The sequence below is a fragment of the Scleropages formosus genome, chromosome 7 (assembly GCF_900964775.1).
Source record: "Scleropages formosus chromosome 7, fSclFor1.1, whole genome shotgun sequence".
In the NCBI taxonomy this organism is placed as follows: Eukaryota; Metazoa; Chordata; class Actinopteri; order Osteoglossiformes; family Osteoglossidae; genus Scleropages; species Scleropages formosus.
The window spans coordinates 12642967-12663336 of record NC_041812.1 but is presented as its reverse complement, the minus strand read 5'-3'; the positions used below and the strand labels follow the sequence as shown (position 1 = coordinate 12663336).

Genomic DNA, 20370 nt, shown 5'->3' with positions numbered 1-20370 from the left:
TTTTCCAAGAGAACATGAATGGGTGTCTGGGTATAACTTGGCCTGAAGTGGCAGGTGTTGTAAGGATCCCTGCACACAGAGTTCCTCTTAGGAGGACGCCTCCCCATGCCTGCCCTTCTCCAACACCGACGTCACTTTCCTTCCTCTGAGACGTTCGCGATTTGTCACTAAACCATCGGCCAAACGGTCCCCAGAAGATGACATCTCGTCTCGCAGCAAAGCCGGCTCCCTGGCCGTTTCCCTTGAGGAGCCTCCCACAGTACAAAAAAAAATAACCGCTGACCCCCCATATGGAAGCCCGTAGCTGCCATGAAGGTAGTCACAACCCCCAACCCAACCCCCCGAACTGGCACCATTGTGTTTCGGTCTCTTTATCAAGGTAGCAACACGTGACAGAGTAGATTCATACATTATCAGATGAGTACAATGCTTTATAAAGTCTATGTTCTCATTTTACATTCTCAGTATCATCAGCTATTACATTTAGCACATGTATATTTTCTTGCGATTATGCACTTATAGCAATCTAAAATCTGTAACGACATCTACAATCCATTCACTCAAAAAATCTCAAGTGAGGACGATAACCAGGATCTCAAGGAGCGCAATTAATTATTTTAATTACGATCTCAAGGAGCGCAATTAATTATTTTAATTACGAAAAAACTTTAGATATCCACTTCTGCTTTGTGCCTCAGTAAAACGTAACATCATAAGTCAGACAAACATGTTCTTTCACTGGCTCTCATACCCAGAGAGGTCCAATACGTATGGAGACATTGAAGTCCCAGGAACAATTAGAAGCAGATGGAAATATTCCGGAGGGAAAGGCTGGGGGGGGGAGAAAGAAATGTCCCTCGCCCATGAAGAGCAGCTGGCAAGGAAGAGAGTTATGAGAAGTGACAGAACAAGATCTGCAAAGACATTTGACTGTTTTGTCCCCGGCTAGGTGTCGGCGTGGCAGCAATGAGCTCAGGACCGTCAGCATCTATGTGCTAACAAAGCTGGACACCTCTGCTGGCCTGAGTCTCTCTATGACTCGGTTCATCCCGCTCTACCAGCCATGCATTTGCTGGAAGAGATAAAATTATAGTCATTATAGTACCCACAACAGGGTATGTCTCTTCTCGTATTAAAGCCCATACGTCATCACTCTGGTTCACATCTCTATGTGGAAACCATCTTCCAGTCTGGATAGCTGCTGGTAAGATTGTCTTCGTTCTATGAATGTTCATATTTAGCTTTAAAACGTGTGTGTGTGTGTGTGTGTGTGTGTTTCTGTTTCACTCATTCTTTTATTTTTACACTGGTGATCCAAAATGCAAGCACGTTAAAACAGCCTGAGATTAAACTAGTGAGTTACGTTAATATTAAATTTTTTCTTTTTGTGACGCTTTTCTCCAAGGAGATAGGAGACTGAGGTTTGCATACTAAGTTATTTACACTGATTTACCCATTTATACCAGGGTATTTTTCGCTGTATCAACTCAGGGTAAGCACCCAGATCAAGGGTACTACAGCAGGAGGCGGTACTCAAACCCGGGTCATTCGACTGTAAAGTGAAAGCTCTAGCCACTACACCTCCTGGAGCCAATATATTAACACGTTATTCTAACAGCACTTTATTCCGGTATGAAAAGCATTTAGCTTCTTTGCGGCGTGTGTCACGAACACGCAGGTCCAAGAAAACCATTTGCATTATTGATTTGTTGGTACATGACATTTTCAGAGCAGCAGACATGAGTGCAGAACGCCTAGAAACATATTACATCAGCCAGCACTTAAATTTACTAAGTATCAACGGATTAGTACTCTTCACAATATGTGACACATACTGTATGTGTGTGTGTGTGTGTGTGTATATATATATATATATATATATATATATATATATATATATATATATATATACACACACACATTGACAATACTGATGGATGCATTATTGTGGAAATGAATCAAAGCAGGAGAAGCAGACTGATTTTATAGCGCTGTTTTTTTTCAGCTGCGTATGCCAAAAGAGAGAGAGAGAGAGGAGAAAAAAAAAAAAAAAAAAAAACCATCAGATTTCAGTTTCATGTCCTGAAGTCTTTGACTGGAGGCATGAGCTGCCAGTTCCCTAGCAACGGCAGCCATGCGATGCCGCAGGAGCACGGAGGAGGCTGCGACGCTGCAGAGCAGGTGGTGCGGAACCGCAGCTCCCCGCAGCAGCACCGCAGCCTCGCACCCGGGATCAACGGGCACCGGTCCCGCCAGACCTCGCAGCCTCACCGGGGGGTCTCAGGAAACGGATCAAAACGAGCAGACTGGGCTGCGGGGGGGTGGAGGGAGGACAAGCGGGTGAGACGAAGACTGAAACATGGAGGATGGGATGAGCCATTTACATAAATCAGCATACGTGTTGTGCTCGTCCCCTCAATCTCACGCCACAACACGTACTTGTTTCACCGCCGATTTAAAAGCGCTCACATTTAGAGGACCTCCAGCATCACAGGTCCTGGAGCCCGGCGACACCGAACTCCAAACCCCTTTGAACCACTTCAGTTCGTTTGCTTAGGCTTTCAGAGAAGAAAATCCTCCACGGTGCAGATGCTGCCATGAATACATAAGCAGGTATTCCTCCACAGAACATACTTGAGACGTCCAACTCAGCTCGTACACTTTTACAGCTGCAGGTATAAACGTTCAGCCATCCGTACTCGTTTATGGGTATTATTCACTTAAAGTGCCCCACGGAGCTCTTAAACTGCACAGGAGCAAATGAGGCATCTTAGCGTCAGAGAGATGCTCAAGCGGCTCCGTTGGAGGACAAAGTGAAAACGTTCTCCAAGATCTATCCCGGAATTCTAACTTGCGGAACTTTGATCATACACACAGTTTCTCAGTTATAAGACTATTAAAAATGCATATGCAGCGAGTGCGAAAGCAAAGTCGGTTCTAACTCCACCATCGAGGATGTGCGGAGGATGCCAGGCGCTGTGGACGTCTTTCCCGCGAGGACCCCGACGGTGCCCTCGCAAACCGCAAAGGCAAACCGTGAGAGCGACCACCCTGGTGCCCGACCCCCTGACTGCGAGTCAAGCCACATCCACCTCTCACACAAAATTGGTGCCCATCTGCAGACCATCCATAGGCAACGGAAAGCGTACCCAGTACAGAGGGACGAGGCCTCCGGTAACATCCTGCCCGCAGACACAAATGAAACAGATCGGTGTAGCTGGGGGCAAATAGAGGAACGCACAAAAACCCAACAAGCATGTGGAAAACACTCAAAGACATTTCACTGTCAAGATTCTGTAGACAGGAATTCATAAAAATCACGTTTCCTTACTGAAGCGAAGGAGTTTTGGGGCAGCAGGTAATGCGATGATTAGAGCAGCTGCCTTCCACTCAAAGTACACAGGTTTGAGTCCCACCTCCTGTTGTAGTACCCAGAGTAAAAAATATTCCTGCTGTCTAAATGGGTAAATCAATGTAAATAACTCTAAGTTGCTTTAGAGAAAAGTGCCAGATAAATAAATCGCCACACTAGACCCTAAATCAAAAGGGAATTTTGCCTGTTATAAAATGAGGTGCGAGAGGACGTGGGTTCGATCCAGGCTCAGTCTGTGTGGAGTTTGCGTGTTCTCCCTGTGTCTGTGTGGGTTTGCGCTGGGTGCTCTGGTTTCCTCCCACAGTCCGAAGACCTGCTGTTCAGGTTCACCCATGTGTGTGTGTTCCACTGATGTATGGATGAGTGACCCAGTGTATCTAGCAGTGTAAGTCACCTTGGTGAATAGGGTGTTTGGGCTGGTAACACTACATAGAGTTCATTAGAAGTCGTGTTGGAGAAAATCATGTGGTAAATAAATAAATGTAAAATGCACCTTTTCAACATTGCACCATTTTACATCAGATCAGGTGGTAGCACAGTGGTTAGAGTTGCCGCCTTTAGACCTAAAGCTTGCAGGTTCAAGTCTTACCTACAGCTGTAGAACCCTTGAGGAAGGCCCTTACCATAAATTACTCCAATAAAAATTATCCAGTTGTATAAAACCCTAATTCCAAAAAAAAAGTTGGGGCAGTATGGAAAAATACAAGCAATTTATAAATTTACTTTCACTTGTATTTAAAGAAAAACAGTATAAAGACAAGGTATTTCATGTTTTAGCTAATCAGCTGCATAGTTTTTTGAAGATACACATTTATTCTGAAAGTGACGCCTGTAACACGTTCCAAAAAAGTTGGGACAGTCAAGCGTTTACCACTTTGTCACATCACCATGTATTTTAATGACACGTAAGCGTTTGGACACCGAAGACACCAGTTGGTTAAGTTTACTAAGTGGAATTTTCCCCCATTCATCCGTTATGCAGGGCTTCAGCCGCACAACTGTACGGGGCTTCGTCGCTGTATTTTGCGGTTCATAACCCGCCACGCTTTCTCAGTCGGAGACAGGTCAGGACCGCACTTGTAATCTGGGCACAATTTGATTTTGGGGAAATTTGACTGGATCCCTTGAATATTTTCAATTGTATTGTGCACTGCAGAAGGTGAAATGCCCAAAAATCCTACCCATTTGTCTTTGGGGAAGGTTCTTCTCAAAGCGATGGATTATTTGCTGACGCATCTGTTGGCCAATTGGCGAACCTCAACCCATCCCTGCTCCTGAAGGACCAGGCCTTTTTCGGAGGCTCCTTATTTACCGTGACGTGATCGACTCACCTATTTCACATCACCCTGTCATTTCAACTTGTCACATCGTTTCTGGTCCTTAACTTCCCCGTCCCAACTTTTTTTGCAACGCGCATAAATTTAAGAATAAACGTATATCTTCAAAAAAAAAAAAACAATGAAGTCGATTAGGTAAAAGACGAAAGACCTTGTTCTTGTTACAGTTTTTATTTGAATACAAGTCAAAGCAAATTAACAAATCACTCCTTTTTGGTTTTATTAGCATTTTCAATACCGTTCCAGCTTTTTTGGAATTCAAGTTGTAAATGGGTAAATAAGTAGCTTAACATTGTAAGCTTCTTTGGAGAAAAGCATCAGCTACATGAATAAATGTAAATTACTTTGGGGAAAAGTTCCCACCAAATGCCTGCAGTATTCCACTGACACCCATGCATTTCATCATGACCTATTATGATATCCTATTTGAAGAAGACTTACGTCTCATATAACATACAAGCTGTATGTCTCAGTGAGAAAAGGTTTGAAACAGTTGATCGTAAAGAATGACATCATTTTCTGCAGTAGTCGTATTTCCATACTCTGCTTCAACGTGTTATTTTCTGTTCCCATGAGAAGGAACGTCACTGATGTCACACAGCTGTTGGAAACGCGGACCCCACGACTCAAGGTGTCCAGTTCCCTGTCTGGAAGGACACAAGCATCTCGGGCCTCTACCCCGGAGTCGTTCCATTCCGATGACGTGTCTCCACGAGGCATTTCCGCAGATATTAAAAACGTGACTTTACAGAAATGAGCCAATTTAAGCGAAGATGAGCGATGCGAGAGCGGCTATTGTTTCCTCCGCTTCAATCATCTGAGGGCATCTGCAACAGAACGCGTAAATGACTGGAAGAGAATACATTCTGGCTGCACTCCGAGGGCACCCCTCACATCACGCCACAGTGCCACCTAATTATTCTGTGCATCACAAATGAAAATGCACAGAGATAATTTTTCTGCACAGGCATCCGTGAATATGATGTGCGTAACATAAAAACTCGTTATGCGGCAGTCCCTGAACTGTGGTAAATTACACAGCTGATATTTCAAGCCACTTTTAACATGAATTGCCATTATATGCTGATTAAAATAAAAGGAATTTCTGACAGTCCTACTTCCACCAGTAACAACAGACTATAAGATAAAAAAATAAATATTTTCCTTTATCGTCTTCATAATCACTGCTTCTTACCACTAACATCAACGGCCATAATGATGATCCTTTTCTCATAAAGTATAAATCAACTCCATCAGATGAGTAACCTCATTTTCAGTTCTTTACAACTGTATCCTATATTTCTCCTTCATAATTTGCCATATACTTGCACACGCAATAGATCATTGTCCATGGTTTCAATAATTTTCTACATATAATAATTACAGCAAGGGGGCCCGGTGGTGCAGCGGGTTGGTCCGAGTCCTGCTCTCCGGTGGGTCTAGGGTTCGAGTCCCGCTTGGTGTGCCTTATGACGGACTGGCATCCCGTCCTGGGTGTGTCCCTCCCCCTCCAGCCTTATGCCCTGTGTTGCCGGGTTAGGCTCCGGCTCCCCGCGACCCCGCATGGGACAAGTGGTTTCAGATGTGTGAGTGTGTAATAATTACATATTTGTATATACATACATGTATATACATATATCCAATATACTAAACCTTTTGATAAGGTAATCTATCACAAAAACCTTATCAAAAGACTAGAAGTTACATAACAGAGGACCTCATAAGAAGGAAAAAGTGTTTTGAGATCCAGAAAAAGAAAAAAAAAAAAAAGGAAAAAAAAAAAATTATGCATAGTAAACAGTGTGGAGATAACCAGGAAGCATCAATGAACGGACACTACATTCAATCGTTATAATGCTTTTACGATCAATTTCAACACTTAATTATACCCAGTTAAAAGCGGCTGTCCCAGAAAAGCCACTCTTGCTCAATGACTTTCCAGCTCCCTAATCATACAGAAGGGTTGGCCAAATGAGCCATGGAAACCATGTTTGAGAAGAACCAGCATAGCTGAGCATCATGTGGAAGAAATGACACAACCGTGAATTAGAAGCGTGCGGCGGCGTAAAAAACCTCTTGTGTCTGAAAACAGAGCGCAGCGTTTCTCAACGCTACATGTCGAGTTTGATTTTTCTCATTTCTACATGGAGAAAGAGCCGCAAGACACATCTCTCTCATTGCACGGTCCTGCAAACATGGGGTTAACATTCCAAGTGCTGCTCCTTACAGTTCTGCAGGCCTGGGAAACTCCTTCCAAGTCCCTGCCCCAAATCGTGGACTATCTGGCCACGAAACCACAAACCGCCGATGTACTTGAAACACGCCACCTCCAGTTTCCTGCTTCCTTCCTACACATGTGATCCCGGCCAGAGAAACACATCATCAACAGATCACCGGATCGGCACTCTGACGGCACGCAAAGTGTCGCCGACTCAGCTCTGCGCACACACTACACAGAGCAACACGCGAAAGCATGTCGATTTCACGCGGAACATGGAAGTTTGTTGGCCTTCTTGATCTGGCCCAGACACATAATGAGGACCTGTACCGTTTCCCCACACAGCATAGCCATCTTTCACCATGCCGGTGATGGCTCATCATTAATGCTCCTCCTGCAATAACGTAGAAGCTGTTCCTATATACATTTATAGAGCCGTAAAGCCTTTACACGCCGTCTGCTGTTGTACTCGGCTTCGTCAGTGTTTCCGCCTGCAGCGTGCGGCTCCACGCTTCAGACGGCAGCTCGCGATCGTAAAATAGGAGACGGCCACGCTCCAAGGTCAGGCCTTCGGCGAAAAGTCAAAACAGCTTCCAAGCAGACCGATGAAGGACGAGGAGGGAGGAAGAAAAACGGCAAACGAAACCATGGAACCGGCAAGAAAGTCAAGGACTGCGGGCCGAGTACGTCCGACCGCGAGCAGCACTGCGTTATTCCGCTCGTGTGATGGGTTCAACCGTCTCCATAAGACACGGACGAGCGGAAGGAGAAGCAGCAACGCCAATGAAACCCGCGCCTTCGCTCAACGGCACCCGGAGACACCAATCGCACACGCAGGAGCTTTCGGTCACGCTTGCGGGAAATATTTTGCGCGACAAAACCGTGACCCACCTTACACGTAGCATCGATGTCAGTTCCGCCGACCACAGAAGATCTCAGGGCCATGCAGGAAAAAAAAGGCACTTTGAGCTGTGGTCACTGAGCAATTTTAGGGCAGATTAGAACAATATCACTCCTTCAGACGCACATTACATACGTACACGTTAACGTGTGTTTCGGAATACCCCGTTTCAATGTGTACGTATCTATGACCTAAATACGTCCCTTGAGGGAAAGAAATAGATTTTATGTTAATTAAGCACCGGAACCCAACAGGTCAGCAATAATAAGGAACGAAATTTGTGTCTCGTGTCTCATTAGACATGGATGCCCCGTTTTTAATTCCAGAAGCTGCTCGGCATAAAGTCGCTACTTTCGCGTCACAAGCGTTCGTGCTGCCGTACCCCATCCTTCGTGCGGCGTGTGGCTCCTCCCAGTACCACCAGGCGTTTGTCCAACTTTATTTTCTCAAACCGAGCCTCCGCACCAGGCCGTGCTCGGGAACATGAAACAGCCCGCTTCCCACGGAGTGGGAATACGCATCGACTCAACGCTTTTACTATTCACCTCGGGCGTAAGAAAGAAAGCCCCTGGCGCTCGTTTGACACGCCAAGACCCAGCACCAACCCGCACACTCATGCACATGTGTGACAATACGACACAAAGCTAGAAAGGGGGGGGGGGGGGGGTGTGGGGGCACTCTGTGTGTAGCCTGCAGTCCCCATCGCGGCAAACAGGATCACACTCGTGCCTCTGATTTCCTCTGCCGAGTGTCTTGCGTAGAGAACCTCCACATCCATCCTAAGCACAGATGTCACCCCGTTCGGCTCTCATCTTCATAAATTTGCGAGCAAAGTGGCTCCCACCGGAGGTCGATCTAGCGCTGTAGCCTCAGTTCGGAGGAGAAATTCAAAAGCACCAGTCAGACAAAAAACAAACTGCAGTTTCTATACAACTCGGTGTATGTATCATCTTTTCTCCTCCATTGCTTTGTTTCCTGCAACAGTAAATAGGAGGTTCTTTTGGAGAAAAATAAATTTAAAAAACTACACATCCTATGGGTCTTGGGCATCACCTGCACACAAAAGCGGTTGTTTGGTTGCCCAGGTGGTCTGACTGACCACACAAGTCTGGATCTCGGTTTTCCAGAACATCTTCCTGTCTTTAAACACATCTGGGAGCCAGCGTGGGCGTCGGCATGAAAGAGCGCGAGCGAACACACACGGCCAAAGAGGAAGGAAGACCCCGGAAGACTTCACCCTACTGAGGCTCTTCCACTGAAATCCTTAAAAGAGGGAATGACTTGGAGCATTTATTCAGGGCAATGAGATCTGACATCAAATTGCACCAAATCTTCATCCTCCAATTCGATGCCCTGCTGCCTCGGGGGCTTAAGACCAAGCGCTGAAAGCATCGGTACAAATCACTGCAGAGCGCGGCTGGCAGGCGAGCAGGTCCGTTAGCTTAGCGCTGGCTCTGCGAACGCCGAGACCACTGTCTGTCCAACCAACGGAGCCAGACACGGCCACGTTCGCCGCGCTGCGCAAACAGGAATAAAGCCCCTCCGACTAATTCAAATCCGAGACCACCAACACCGCTCGGGCCAATAAGTGCATTAGGAGCATTTAAACCAATTTCTGGTAATCCTCTTTGAGAACATCAGCGCTCAGAACATCTGCATGGGTGCTGAGCTGCAGCTAACATTCCGTTTCATCTGTCTGCTCGCATACTGAGCTGGCAGAGCGACACTGCAACCTTCACGCAGGACATTAACCCAAACACGTTTCCACACTTCAGATTAACCCCCCACGCAACGGGTGTGGGGACTGAGAACCACAACATAACATGTAACGTGTCATGACCTCCAGTTATTTACAGGATGAATATATTTGAGAAAACAGGCATGGCGACTTGAGGTGACACACACACACACACACACACACACACACACACACACACACACACACACAGAGCCCAAAAGTACCTAGAACCGTTCCCTCGTGGACCAGCTTCAGACCAGAACATAAGTGGTTCACCCTTGACCAGAAGGCCACACACAATGTGTGTTGTGTACACAACTGATTTCCCGGGCTGCAGAGACACAGGGAATCCACAGCAGGGTCAGCGGGACATCACCTGATCCAACGAAACACTCAGTGTTCCCATCTACCGTGTTTTACCACACATTCCTGTTCCTGGCAGAGCAGTGATCCATCCAGCAGTGTGGGCGAACACACCTTCCCACCATCAGCCTGCAATTATGCAGATATAAAAACGATGTAGTGCCCACTGCATGCATGGGCTCAAACAACCAATTCGAAGCTCAGTTTGAAACACATAAATAAAAAGTATAATATAAAAACAGTATATAAAATGTTAAAGAACAGCAAAAATGTTAGATATGTAGAAGTACCATGAAGAATAATCACGTTTACACAGATAAATCTAACATGCGTTTCCAATGAGATTTTCCACATCAACTTGTCTTGCTGTATTTCATTAGAAAAAATAAGTGTACTGTAAGCTGCCGCAATTCAATTGCACTGGAAACTAAATTATGTTGCTATATTTATAATTATAATAAATGTGGTGTAGTATGTCACTATAGTAGTGTATGTTATTTGAATTTGTTGCAGCTTCATCCTTGCTCTTTAAATTGAAACAGCTTTCTTAGAGTGTGTGTGTGGCGTACAGTCAGTGTTGGGCAGCAGGAACCAGCGCAGCGACCGGCAGAAACATTGTAGCGACAGTCCCAGGTGTTGCAACATGGATCTCGTTAAATGTATCCAGTGAGTGATCACGTGCGCGTACACACACACACACACACACACACACACACAGAGAGAGAGAAGTCGTTCAGTAACAGTGTGAATCAAACATCGATTTTCGCGCTGTGTGTGTGTGTGCGCGCGCGCGCGCTCCCGGACCCTTTGTCAGGGTAGCGCCGTTGTAGGCACCGAGCGGAGTCCATTGTGTCGCACGCACGGGGGACAAGATCATGATCCCCACCGATTCGCCCCGCGCGCCGAAGCCCCTCGCGTGCCGCCCACCCCACTCACTCACTCACCCTCGATGGAGATCACGTGCTCCCGGATCTGGTTTTGCAGCGCCAGGTCGTCGATGCGCTCGATCAGGTCGTAGATGGCGTAGATGTTGGGGTGCACGGACTCAAACCGGTGGATCTCGGCTCTGATGGCCGCCGAGTTGGACAGCATGAACTGGGAGCCCGGGGGGCCGGACTGCGCGCCCTGGCCCGACACCGTTCCCGAGCCGAACTGACCCGCCCCGGAGCCCGAGGACGACCCGGAGCCGAACTGGGACGGGATGGGCTGGGGCACCGGCACCGGGACGGGGGGCGGCACCGCGCCCGGGGCGGGCATGGCCGGCTGGCTCTGCTGGGAGATTCCGGACACGGACACCGACACCGGGACTCCGGGCTGGAAATTCATGCTGGGCGAGATGCGGGAGCCTCTTTCGGGAGGAGTCGGCGGAGCAGCCTGCAGCGGGGGAGCGCTTCCAGCGTGGGGCGGGGGGGGACGACGAGCGGGGACGAGCAGCAGCAGGGCAGGGGTCCGAGGTGCAGCTCGGAGATCTTCTGTGCGGAGGATCGGGGTCTCCAGCCGAACGGAACGCGCTCCTTTGCCAAGCTTGCTCACACGACAAGAGCCTGGTGGCGGTTCATCTTCCTGCTGCGCGTGTCCGCGTCCTTTGTTGCTCTCTCTGCGGTCCGCTGCGGACTGTGCGCGCGGAGCTGGCGACTGCGCTGCGCTGCAATAAAACCCGCCCGCGAGCGCCGTGTCCCGAAGCCGCCCGGGCTGCCCTCCCCCGCGCGCGCGCGCACGTCACGCATCACGTCATGGAGTCTCATCTGGAGGGGAGGAGCTGGAGCGCGCGCGCGCGCCCGCGGAGGGGGGAGCGCCGAAGTTGGGGGTAGGCAGGGGTAGTAGGCTGGGCTCAGCTGCGCTGTGGTGGGGGGCAAAATAAAGGAACCCGTGTGTCATTTCTATCCGCGCTTGTTACATAACCGCCAACACAAAAGACCCCGGGATGATGCTCTTCACCGCCGTGCTGCTAATGCGGATTTTCCTTCAGATCACCAACCATAATTGTGCAGAATATGTTCACACGTTGTCCTCCCCCAACCCCCCCACTGGCACTGCAGCCATTTGTTTAGCCACTGAAACTCCGTGCCATGAAAAAAAATGTTTCGCATGTCACGCTGCTGCTGGGCGCGTCGACTCGGACACCAAGTGTCCCTCTAGATTGGGGGTTGGGGTGCCGTGTGGCTCCCAGTCCCGGGAGGAGCCGCTGCAGACCACGTGCAGGCCCCTCGCACGGACAAAGAGATCATGTGCTGCTAAGCCCTCTGGGACGGATCGTGCCCCCACCAGCTGTTCAGCCAGGGGTGGCGTGGATGTGCCCTTTAACAGTGCCATAGTGACAACTCCGCTCCCTGGGGGAGTCACACCAGTCGTCGGTGTCTCTGTGCCACTCCGATGGAGGTGCCCTGGTCCCAGTGTAGCGCCCCCTGTGGCGAGTCACAGTGGTTGTGCGCTAGGTCAGGCTGCTGTCTGTGGGACGGCGGGTCGCTAGAGTTAAATGGCCTGGTCTTCAGCTCATTACCGGTGACATCCGTCAGGTCGTCGTCGCTACATTTTCATTTATATTTACATGTATACATTTGGCAATTTAACGCTTCTCCAAAGTGACACACAGTCATTAGTATGGTGATTTCTTATTTATTTTTTCACTAAATGATTTCTTATTAAGGGGGCGCGGTGGCGCAGTGGGTTGGACCGGGTCCTGCTCTCTGGTGGGTCTCTGGTGGGTCTGGGGTTTGAGTCCCACTTGGGGTGCCTTGCGGCGGACTGGCGTCCCGTCCTGGGTGTGTCCCCTCCCCCTCCGGCCTTACGCCCTGTGTTACCGGGTTAGGTTCTGGCTCCCCGCGACCCCATATGAGACTAGCAGTTCAGATGGTGTGTGTGTGTGTGTGTGTGTGTGATTTCTTATTAGGGGGGCGCGGTGGCGCAGTGGGTTGGACTGGGTCCTGCTCTCCGGTGGGTCTGGGGTTTGAGTCCTGCTTGGGGTGCCTTGCGGCGGACTGGTGTCCTGTCCTGGGTGTGTCCCCTCCCCCTCCGGCCTTACGCCCTGAGTTGCTGGGTTAGGCTCTGGTTCCCAGTAACCCTGTATGGGACAAGCGGTTCAGAAAGCGTGTGTGTGTGATTTCTTATTTTTTTCATCAGCCGTGCTGTTCCAGCAGTGAGGACGGCCCACACTTCACTGTCCTTCTGTGCAAAAAGTAACTTTCCCTACGTTGCAAGCAGTCATACTGGGCTCTTCGGAGGCTCTATTGATTTTTTTTTTTTTTTTTGTACCTTTAGCTTCTTTATTATATTTGCCAGGCAGCGAAATGGGTCCAGCACAATTTTTTTTTTCGAAAATGCCTTTTTCAAAAATACATTTGTCAGTTCCAACTGAGAAACTATATTAAATCTCATCTAAAACTTTTTTAAAAATTTTGACTCGATTGCAACTGGATATTCATCTAATACCTTACCCAAATTGTCCTGGAAATCAATCCCTGGAGAGAAAATTAATTCCCTGTATTTTGTTGGATCGAGACAAATCACAGTTTGACAACAGACTGGCCTTTCTTTAGAAGATGACTGCTTTTGGGAAGCACTCACTTTCAGGTGGATCCATCACTGCTTTCACTGCACACCTGTTCTGTGGAGCTTTTTTCGCTTACCGAAAAGGACTCTCAGGTAGAAATAAGTTCGGTGATAAAATACGTATTCTTTCCATAACCACCTGGGCTACAATGTGTCCCCTCCTTCATTTCATAATAACTGAGTTAGGACAAGAATTGTCCACATAGTCCAGGGAAAGGATCTCTATAGTACAGTAGATTTTTCATTTCAAGTTTAAAAGAGTAAAATCTTACTGTTTAAGTGGCTTTAAATAATAGAATCTGCTGAGTAACCAAACAATCTGCTGTAATGGAGATAATGAATCATTAAAGACAGTTAATAATCAGAGTTATCTGCAAATAACCTCAATCTGCCTATCTTTGGCTAAGCAGACACCATAAACATCTTTGTGTGTGTGTGTGTGTGTGTGTGTGTGTGTGTGTGTGTGTTCTGAATGAAAACCTCCTGTCGTGTGTGGAAGGACCCCTAACTGCATCCTGCACTCTGCTCGTCGCATTTCCGCCGGATACAAGTGCTGTCCACCCACTCACACCAACTGCCTCGGAGACGCGATGCAAGCTCTGAACAAGCTCCTCATTTCTGAAAGACACACAAGGAGCGGCTACTATTTGAACCGCAGCAAAAACGAAACCAGCAGTGCTGCCACACAGTTCGAGCAAATACATTATTAAATTATCAGTGATGAATGTGACTCTTAAGGGTGAAATTAGGAAAAGTATGCTTGTGTGGTCTCCGAAGGCCTGTGCTCTAAATCCTCAGATGCCCGTCACATTTAACCCAGGAAGGTAAGGAATGGTGTAAACAAGGCAGTAGTCAGGGTTCAAATTCAAGGGCAGAGCTCAACAGAAGAGCTGCTGCATTAATAACTTTGCAATGCTGTATAGGAGTGAATGAATGACACTGCGGTTTAACCTGCCAAAGTGCTGTCACAGGTTCCAAACACAGAACATGGAAACATGTTACCATTGCATGCCCTTAGAACTCTCTCTCTCACACACACACACTGGCTGGAATCACTTGTCCCAAGCAGGGTCACAGCAAACCAGAGCCTAACCCAGCAACACAGGGCATAAGGCCAGAGGGGGAAGGGACACACCCAGGATGGGACACCAGTCCATCACAAGGCACTCCAAGCAGGACTCAAACCCCAGACCGACCAGAGAGTGGGACCTGGCCAAGCCAACTGCACCACCGTGCCCCCTGCCCTTACAACTCACACACACACACATCATCTGAACCGCTTGTTCCAAGCAGGGTCACAGTTAACCAGAGCCTAACCCAGCAACACAGGGTGTAAGGATAGGGAGGGAAGGGACACACCCAGGATGAGACGCCAGTCTTTTGCGAAGCATCCCAAGCAGGACTCGAACCCAGGATCCACCAGAGAACAGGACCTGGCCAAACCTGCTCAGCCACTGCACCCCCGACCCTTAGAACTGCGCATTTCAATTGTTTTTCAAAATCAATAAAACCAGAGACTAATATAACATAGCTGTCAAAGCAGTGCAGGCAAACAGAAACAACAGGATGATGAACTCCATGACCAAGATCAGTCAACAAGCCATTAATGATGCTGGACAGCAGGTGGCATAGTGATTAAATTTGATTGGCGCCACACCAATCGTGCAAAAATCATCCAAAAAGTGTTATCTTCAAAGTAAATCCTCTTTGCAAATTTGCCATTTAATACCAGCAACAAACCCTACTTTAGTCACATACAGTAGGTATAGCCTTGTAATTATTATATTGCAGAACTATATTTTCTTGTTATGCATCATCGGTATTCAGCAAGTAAATTTTTTATGTGACATTCGTAAACAAGTGCATATTATAAGACCTGTCAATCAACAGCAGCAGAATCAGTGTGAAGGCCCCATAGCGAAAGATTTTTCCTGCACTGCCCAAACAATACAAAAGTGGTGTATAATAATAATATGTAATATTCATATTAAGGCTGTGGGGAGTTCGGCAGTCGTGGGATGTGAAAAACAAAAAGCTATTTCAGCACTCTTTTTAAATTAACTTTGGGTCCAGTGGAAAAGCACACAATCAGCACATCTGATGAGTTACTTTGGTTGAGATAATTTATACAGTTGGTCTGTTATCTAATCGGGTCCCAAAACCATTTAGAGTTTCGGGAAAACACTTTAAACGGGTTTAACCAAGCGACCAACCAGAGCGAGAGTGCTGCAGCTTGGCAGGATTCGATGCTCTGTTGGTTGAAATGGAAATCACTGACCACTGAGCTGCTTTCGTGGGGATCAGAATGTTCTTCACAAAGATCTGTCCATGAACCCTTGCGCATAAAAGCTGTGGAGGAGAGGCTCCCGTGGGAGATGCACTCAAAGCCCTTGACATCCTGCCAGATGCTGGTATGAGCGCCAAAGCTGAACATGCTATCTGGGACCAAACTGCATCGTCATGGCAATGCTGGGTCAACACTACTGAGACACACATGGCCCACACTGACTACTGTACTCGGATGTCCACCAGTAAGTCCAACCCAATGAAGCTAATAATGGGGCATTTTTTCAACAAAAAGGTAAAAGGTTACCTCGAAACTGTAAGACCTGGGTTTGAATCCCATTTCCTGGTCTAGTGCCCTTGATCAAGGTCCTTACCTTGAACCAATTCAGTAAAAATTACCCAGCTTCATAAATGGGTGCTGTACTGTAAAGAAGCTTACTGTACAATAATAATAATGATAAAAATAGTCACCTACTCACTATCCATCACTATCCGTAACTGCTTATCCTAAGGCAGGGTTGTGCTGACTTAGAGCCAGTTCCGGAAACATAGGGCGCTAGTCTGGATAGGATAAGATAAGCCTCTTGGTGGACAGGTAGTTACTGAGGTGAACACCACGGAGCACCACGTTTCAGCTGGTTGACGGATCGAAAATTCGCTGAACTGTGGCTGTTTTCACCTTTGAGTTGCTGTTGGAGTCTATCACCTTCTTCTTTAATCTTCCACACTTATGGAAAAGCACTCATTATCATTTTCAGTCCATCTTCACGTGTTCCATGGCAGCTCTGTCTTGGCCGTAAGCTCACCGATGTGGTGGTGCTGTAAAGAGACAACAAAACATGTGCTGATGATGCTGTGCAGACTTGCAGATTTTTTAAAGATGTTAACGTTGATGATTTTGCGAACGTAACTGTCAGCACAGGTCGCAAACCACACGTTGTCTTCCTTGTGATGGAACACGCATGTTTTTTCCTGCTAGGTGATGGAAAGGAGACGCAGAGCTTGTGAGCTTGGCCTGTTAATGTTTCCTCTGGAGCAGGAGATGTTCTTTTGGATATGGAATTATTCATTTATTCATTTATTCCTCATGCATTTATTAGTGACTACTTGTCCAATGCATCACGGGTTAGGGTGTATCCCGGAGGCATAGGGTGTGAGGCAGGGTACAACCTGGACTGGATGGCAGTTCCTCACAGGGCCATCGCACACTCATTTGCTCATACACAAACAAACAGGAATTTTGTGAGCAATTCACCAGAAACACATGTCTTTGGACTGTGGAGGAAACCCATGCAATCACAGAGAGAAGATGCAAAATGCACACAGAGTGAGCCAGATTCGAACTTACGACCAAACCCACAGCTTCAAGGTACCAGTGCTACCTGCTGTTTCCCCATAGCCCCCATTGCTCAGGTCATTCTTAATCTACTTTTAAATGAGACCCCACAGCAAGGATGAAGAGGTGCACATCATCATTTCCCTTCATGTGGCATCTAGCTACTCACAGTGACACAATTTGCATGCAATTTGTGAAATATGATCTATTTAAAGTGCTGCCGTAATTGTCTCGCAGCAGCTCCTTTGTGGCTCAGAGTTCCGCAGTCTATTATAAAGAGTACAGGCAAGTCTGCAGTGATTACATAAATGAGTGATCTATGTGATTTATGTGACAACAGAGTGATTACATAAATGAAGCAGGAGCATAACTGTCATATCCCATAACAAGGGGCTCGGAACATTCATGTCTTTGTGCTTTCTATCACAAAGCAAAGTATACACTACCTCATTTGTTCTGTTATGTTTTATTAATTTGTACAGCTGGTAACTTTTGCTCAAGCAACTCAGATGAAGCGCAAGATAACAGCGGCAGAGACCCTTGTGCGACAACCTTTCACACAAGTCAAAATCCTCCGGGGCTGCTCCACATGGTCCCCTGTATAATAGCATACATTGTGGAATTACATAAATCTGGCACTTTGTAGTGTAGTGTAGACACTAGATTCAAAGATTAATAAGTGCAGCTCATTTAACCATTAGACATAATGAGAGAACATTAATTTTCCACCTAATGAGATCATAGTGCTCACCAAATTGAAATAAGATTTATTATTTACTTTTTGAAGTTTTATCCAATTGAGGAGGAGAAATGAATTACTAAACGGCACCAACAAGGTTCGACACTGTTTACGTACAGCGGCTTAGAACCTCGTACCTCCAGAGATGCTGTGTGTCGCGGAGGGAAAAAAGTGTCCGTGCATTAAAACCACCCGAGATGAATACAAATGCTTCTTAAGCATAATTAGTCACTTGCGTATGGAAAGTGAAGCAGGTTGCTTAAGAAACAGAGTGCCGCTGGGCTGCTCATTGTTTTTATTGAAAAAATGATAAATCTTCACAGGCACACAAACCGCAGGGGAGCACAAACCCCGAACATCTCTTTATTAGCCAATTTGCTCTTCTGAATTCATCACAGGAAAACCCTTTTTCTGCCAAAATCCGGCTTAATAAATAGGGCGTCAGATGATGCAGTACTTTAGTGAACTGAACTCATCGCCAGGAGGTTGCAGGTTCACATCCCATTTAAGGAACTTCTGTTGTAGCGCAAGAGCCGAAACTGGCACACCGGTGTGCATGTAGAACTGGAAGCAATATGAAGAACTTGGAAGGAAATTAAATAATCCAAGCAGGGACTGGAAGCTTAAATAATGTTTGAAGCAGTGTCTTACTAAAATTAAAGTTTCATGAAGTCCTCCAGCCTAATAAAGTCACGTACAAAGATGAAGGTCAAACTGAAAATCAGCTCAAATGAAAGAATTCTCAGAAGTTCCTACTCTGTCTGGAAGAAAATGCTGGGAAAAAGTGAACAGATGTGTGATTTTGTGTGCTTGTGAGCCCACATCTCGCTGTGTTAACACATTGCCTCTGGAGTTTTTATTAACGAGCGAAAGCGATTGATTTCTAAATCAATCAATAATTTCTTTTAATTATTTTTTAAATGAATTTTACAGTGTGCTTCTCAGAAAGAGAAAAAGAATGCATCTATTTCATAAAGGCCAGCAATGTGCTAACAGGAGAAACATGGAGAAAAGCCTATAGCATAATCCAATGTAAAATTAATAGCTTAAAGCGAACGCTTCATACACACACAGAGAGGAAAATTGCAGTCTGGGTGGTACCAGCGCTGCCCTCGTACCCGTGCCAGCCGGAGCGCATTCTCGGCCGAGGCGAACACACGGGCTTATGGGCACGAGGTCTTGGCACCACGCCTGCGCCCTGTCGTGGCAGGAAGACCATGTGAGCTGCCATGGCCTCGCACCCACCATGCACCGGGCCCGGAAGGTGGCCATATACGGCAGGCCGGGCGCAGGGTGCCAGCGTGAGGCTGCTATTTTTAATCAGGAGCGGAATTACCCCTGCTTGGGCGCGCCGCTGTCCTTTGCGCACTCACACCCATGGCCGTGATCATCTAGCACCACAAATAGCAGATGCTCTCCAATCCCAGCAGGTAGCAGCGCAGCACAGCACACACACAAACACACGTGTGCGCGCACACACACACACACACACACACACACACACACACACACACACACACATCTGCACACTCTCTTCAGACTTTGCTGGTTTTTTGTGGCAGCGGGTGAAACATGGGCTGGAGATTTGGTAAGACAATATTAGTTATAATTAATGAAGTGGCATCCCACCCAGGGTGTATGCTGCCTCGCTACCTCTGCTTAGGGGACAGACATTGGACCAGCATGACCTTTCATCAGAAAGTAGCAACTGATTCCTCTTCTTCTTCATATTATTATTATTATTATTATTATTATTATTATTATTATTATTATTATTATTATTATAGCAGGTATAGTTCTGGTTAGAGTTACCACCTTTAAACCCAAGTTTGAAACCCACTTCTTGCTGCAATGCCCTTGTGCCAACATTGCACCTCTGGCCCGTAGCGCTCCAAATCCACCAGATATTGCAAGACCCCACACACAAGAATCCAGAAGAGTTCTGACGGCATAGGCATGGGCGGGAGTGCCGTTTATCTGCACCAGTAGGGGCAGCCTGTGAACTGAGTACGCTGCTGTTAAGACAACACCGCTCCAACCCCTACCACAGATGCATCGACTTCCACCACGAACGGCAAAGCAGGGTTGAGGTGCTTGAGGATAGGTGCAGTTGTGAAGTGCTCCTTGAGTTCCAAGAAGACACACGTAGCTTAGTTGTTCCAAGTGAGACGAAGTCCCTTGCCCGGGTGCAGCTCCGTGAGGGGAGCGACCACCGAGCTGAAACCCCAAATGAACTGTTTATAAAAATTTACAAAGCCCAGGAACCACTGCAATGCCTTGATCGTCTCTGGTCTGGGCCATTCAACCACTACCTGAACCTTCTTAGGATCCATCGCCACTCCTTTGATTATCAAGATAACACTAAGGAAAGAGAGCTGTGGTTGATGGAAAAGACACCTTTCCCCCTTAACATAGAGGCGGTTGTCTAGCAGCTATCTTAGGACCTGGTGCACCGCAGCACGTTATTCCTTGGAACGAGAGTAGACCAGTACATCGTCCAGGTAGACCAGAACACAGTGGTTAACCAGAT

General features: G+C 47.1%; 1 protein-coding gene across 1 annotated transcript in view; it reads right to left on the bottom strand.

Annotated features, from left to right (window-relative positions):
* The window catches only part of agap3 (ArfGAP with GTPase domain, ankyrin repeat and PH domain 3), a 139814-nt gene extending 128180 nt beyond the window's left edge, over positions 1-11634 (bottom strand). The window contains exon 1 of the mRNA XM_029253789.1: positions 10875-11634. Within this exon, the coding sequence (XP_029109622.1) occupies positions 10875-11256 (382 nt within the window). The 5' untranslated portion in view covers positions 11257-11634. The remainder of the gene's footprint in view (positions 1-10874) is intronic.
* Between the last annotated feature and the right edge of the window lie 8736 nt (positions 11635-20370).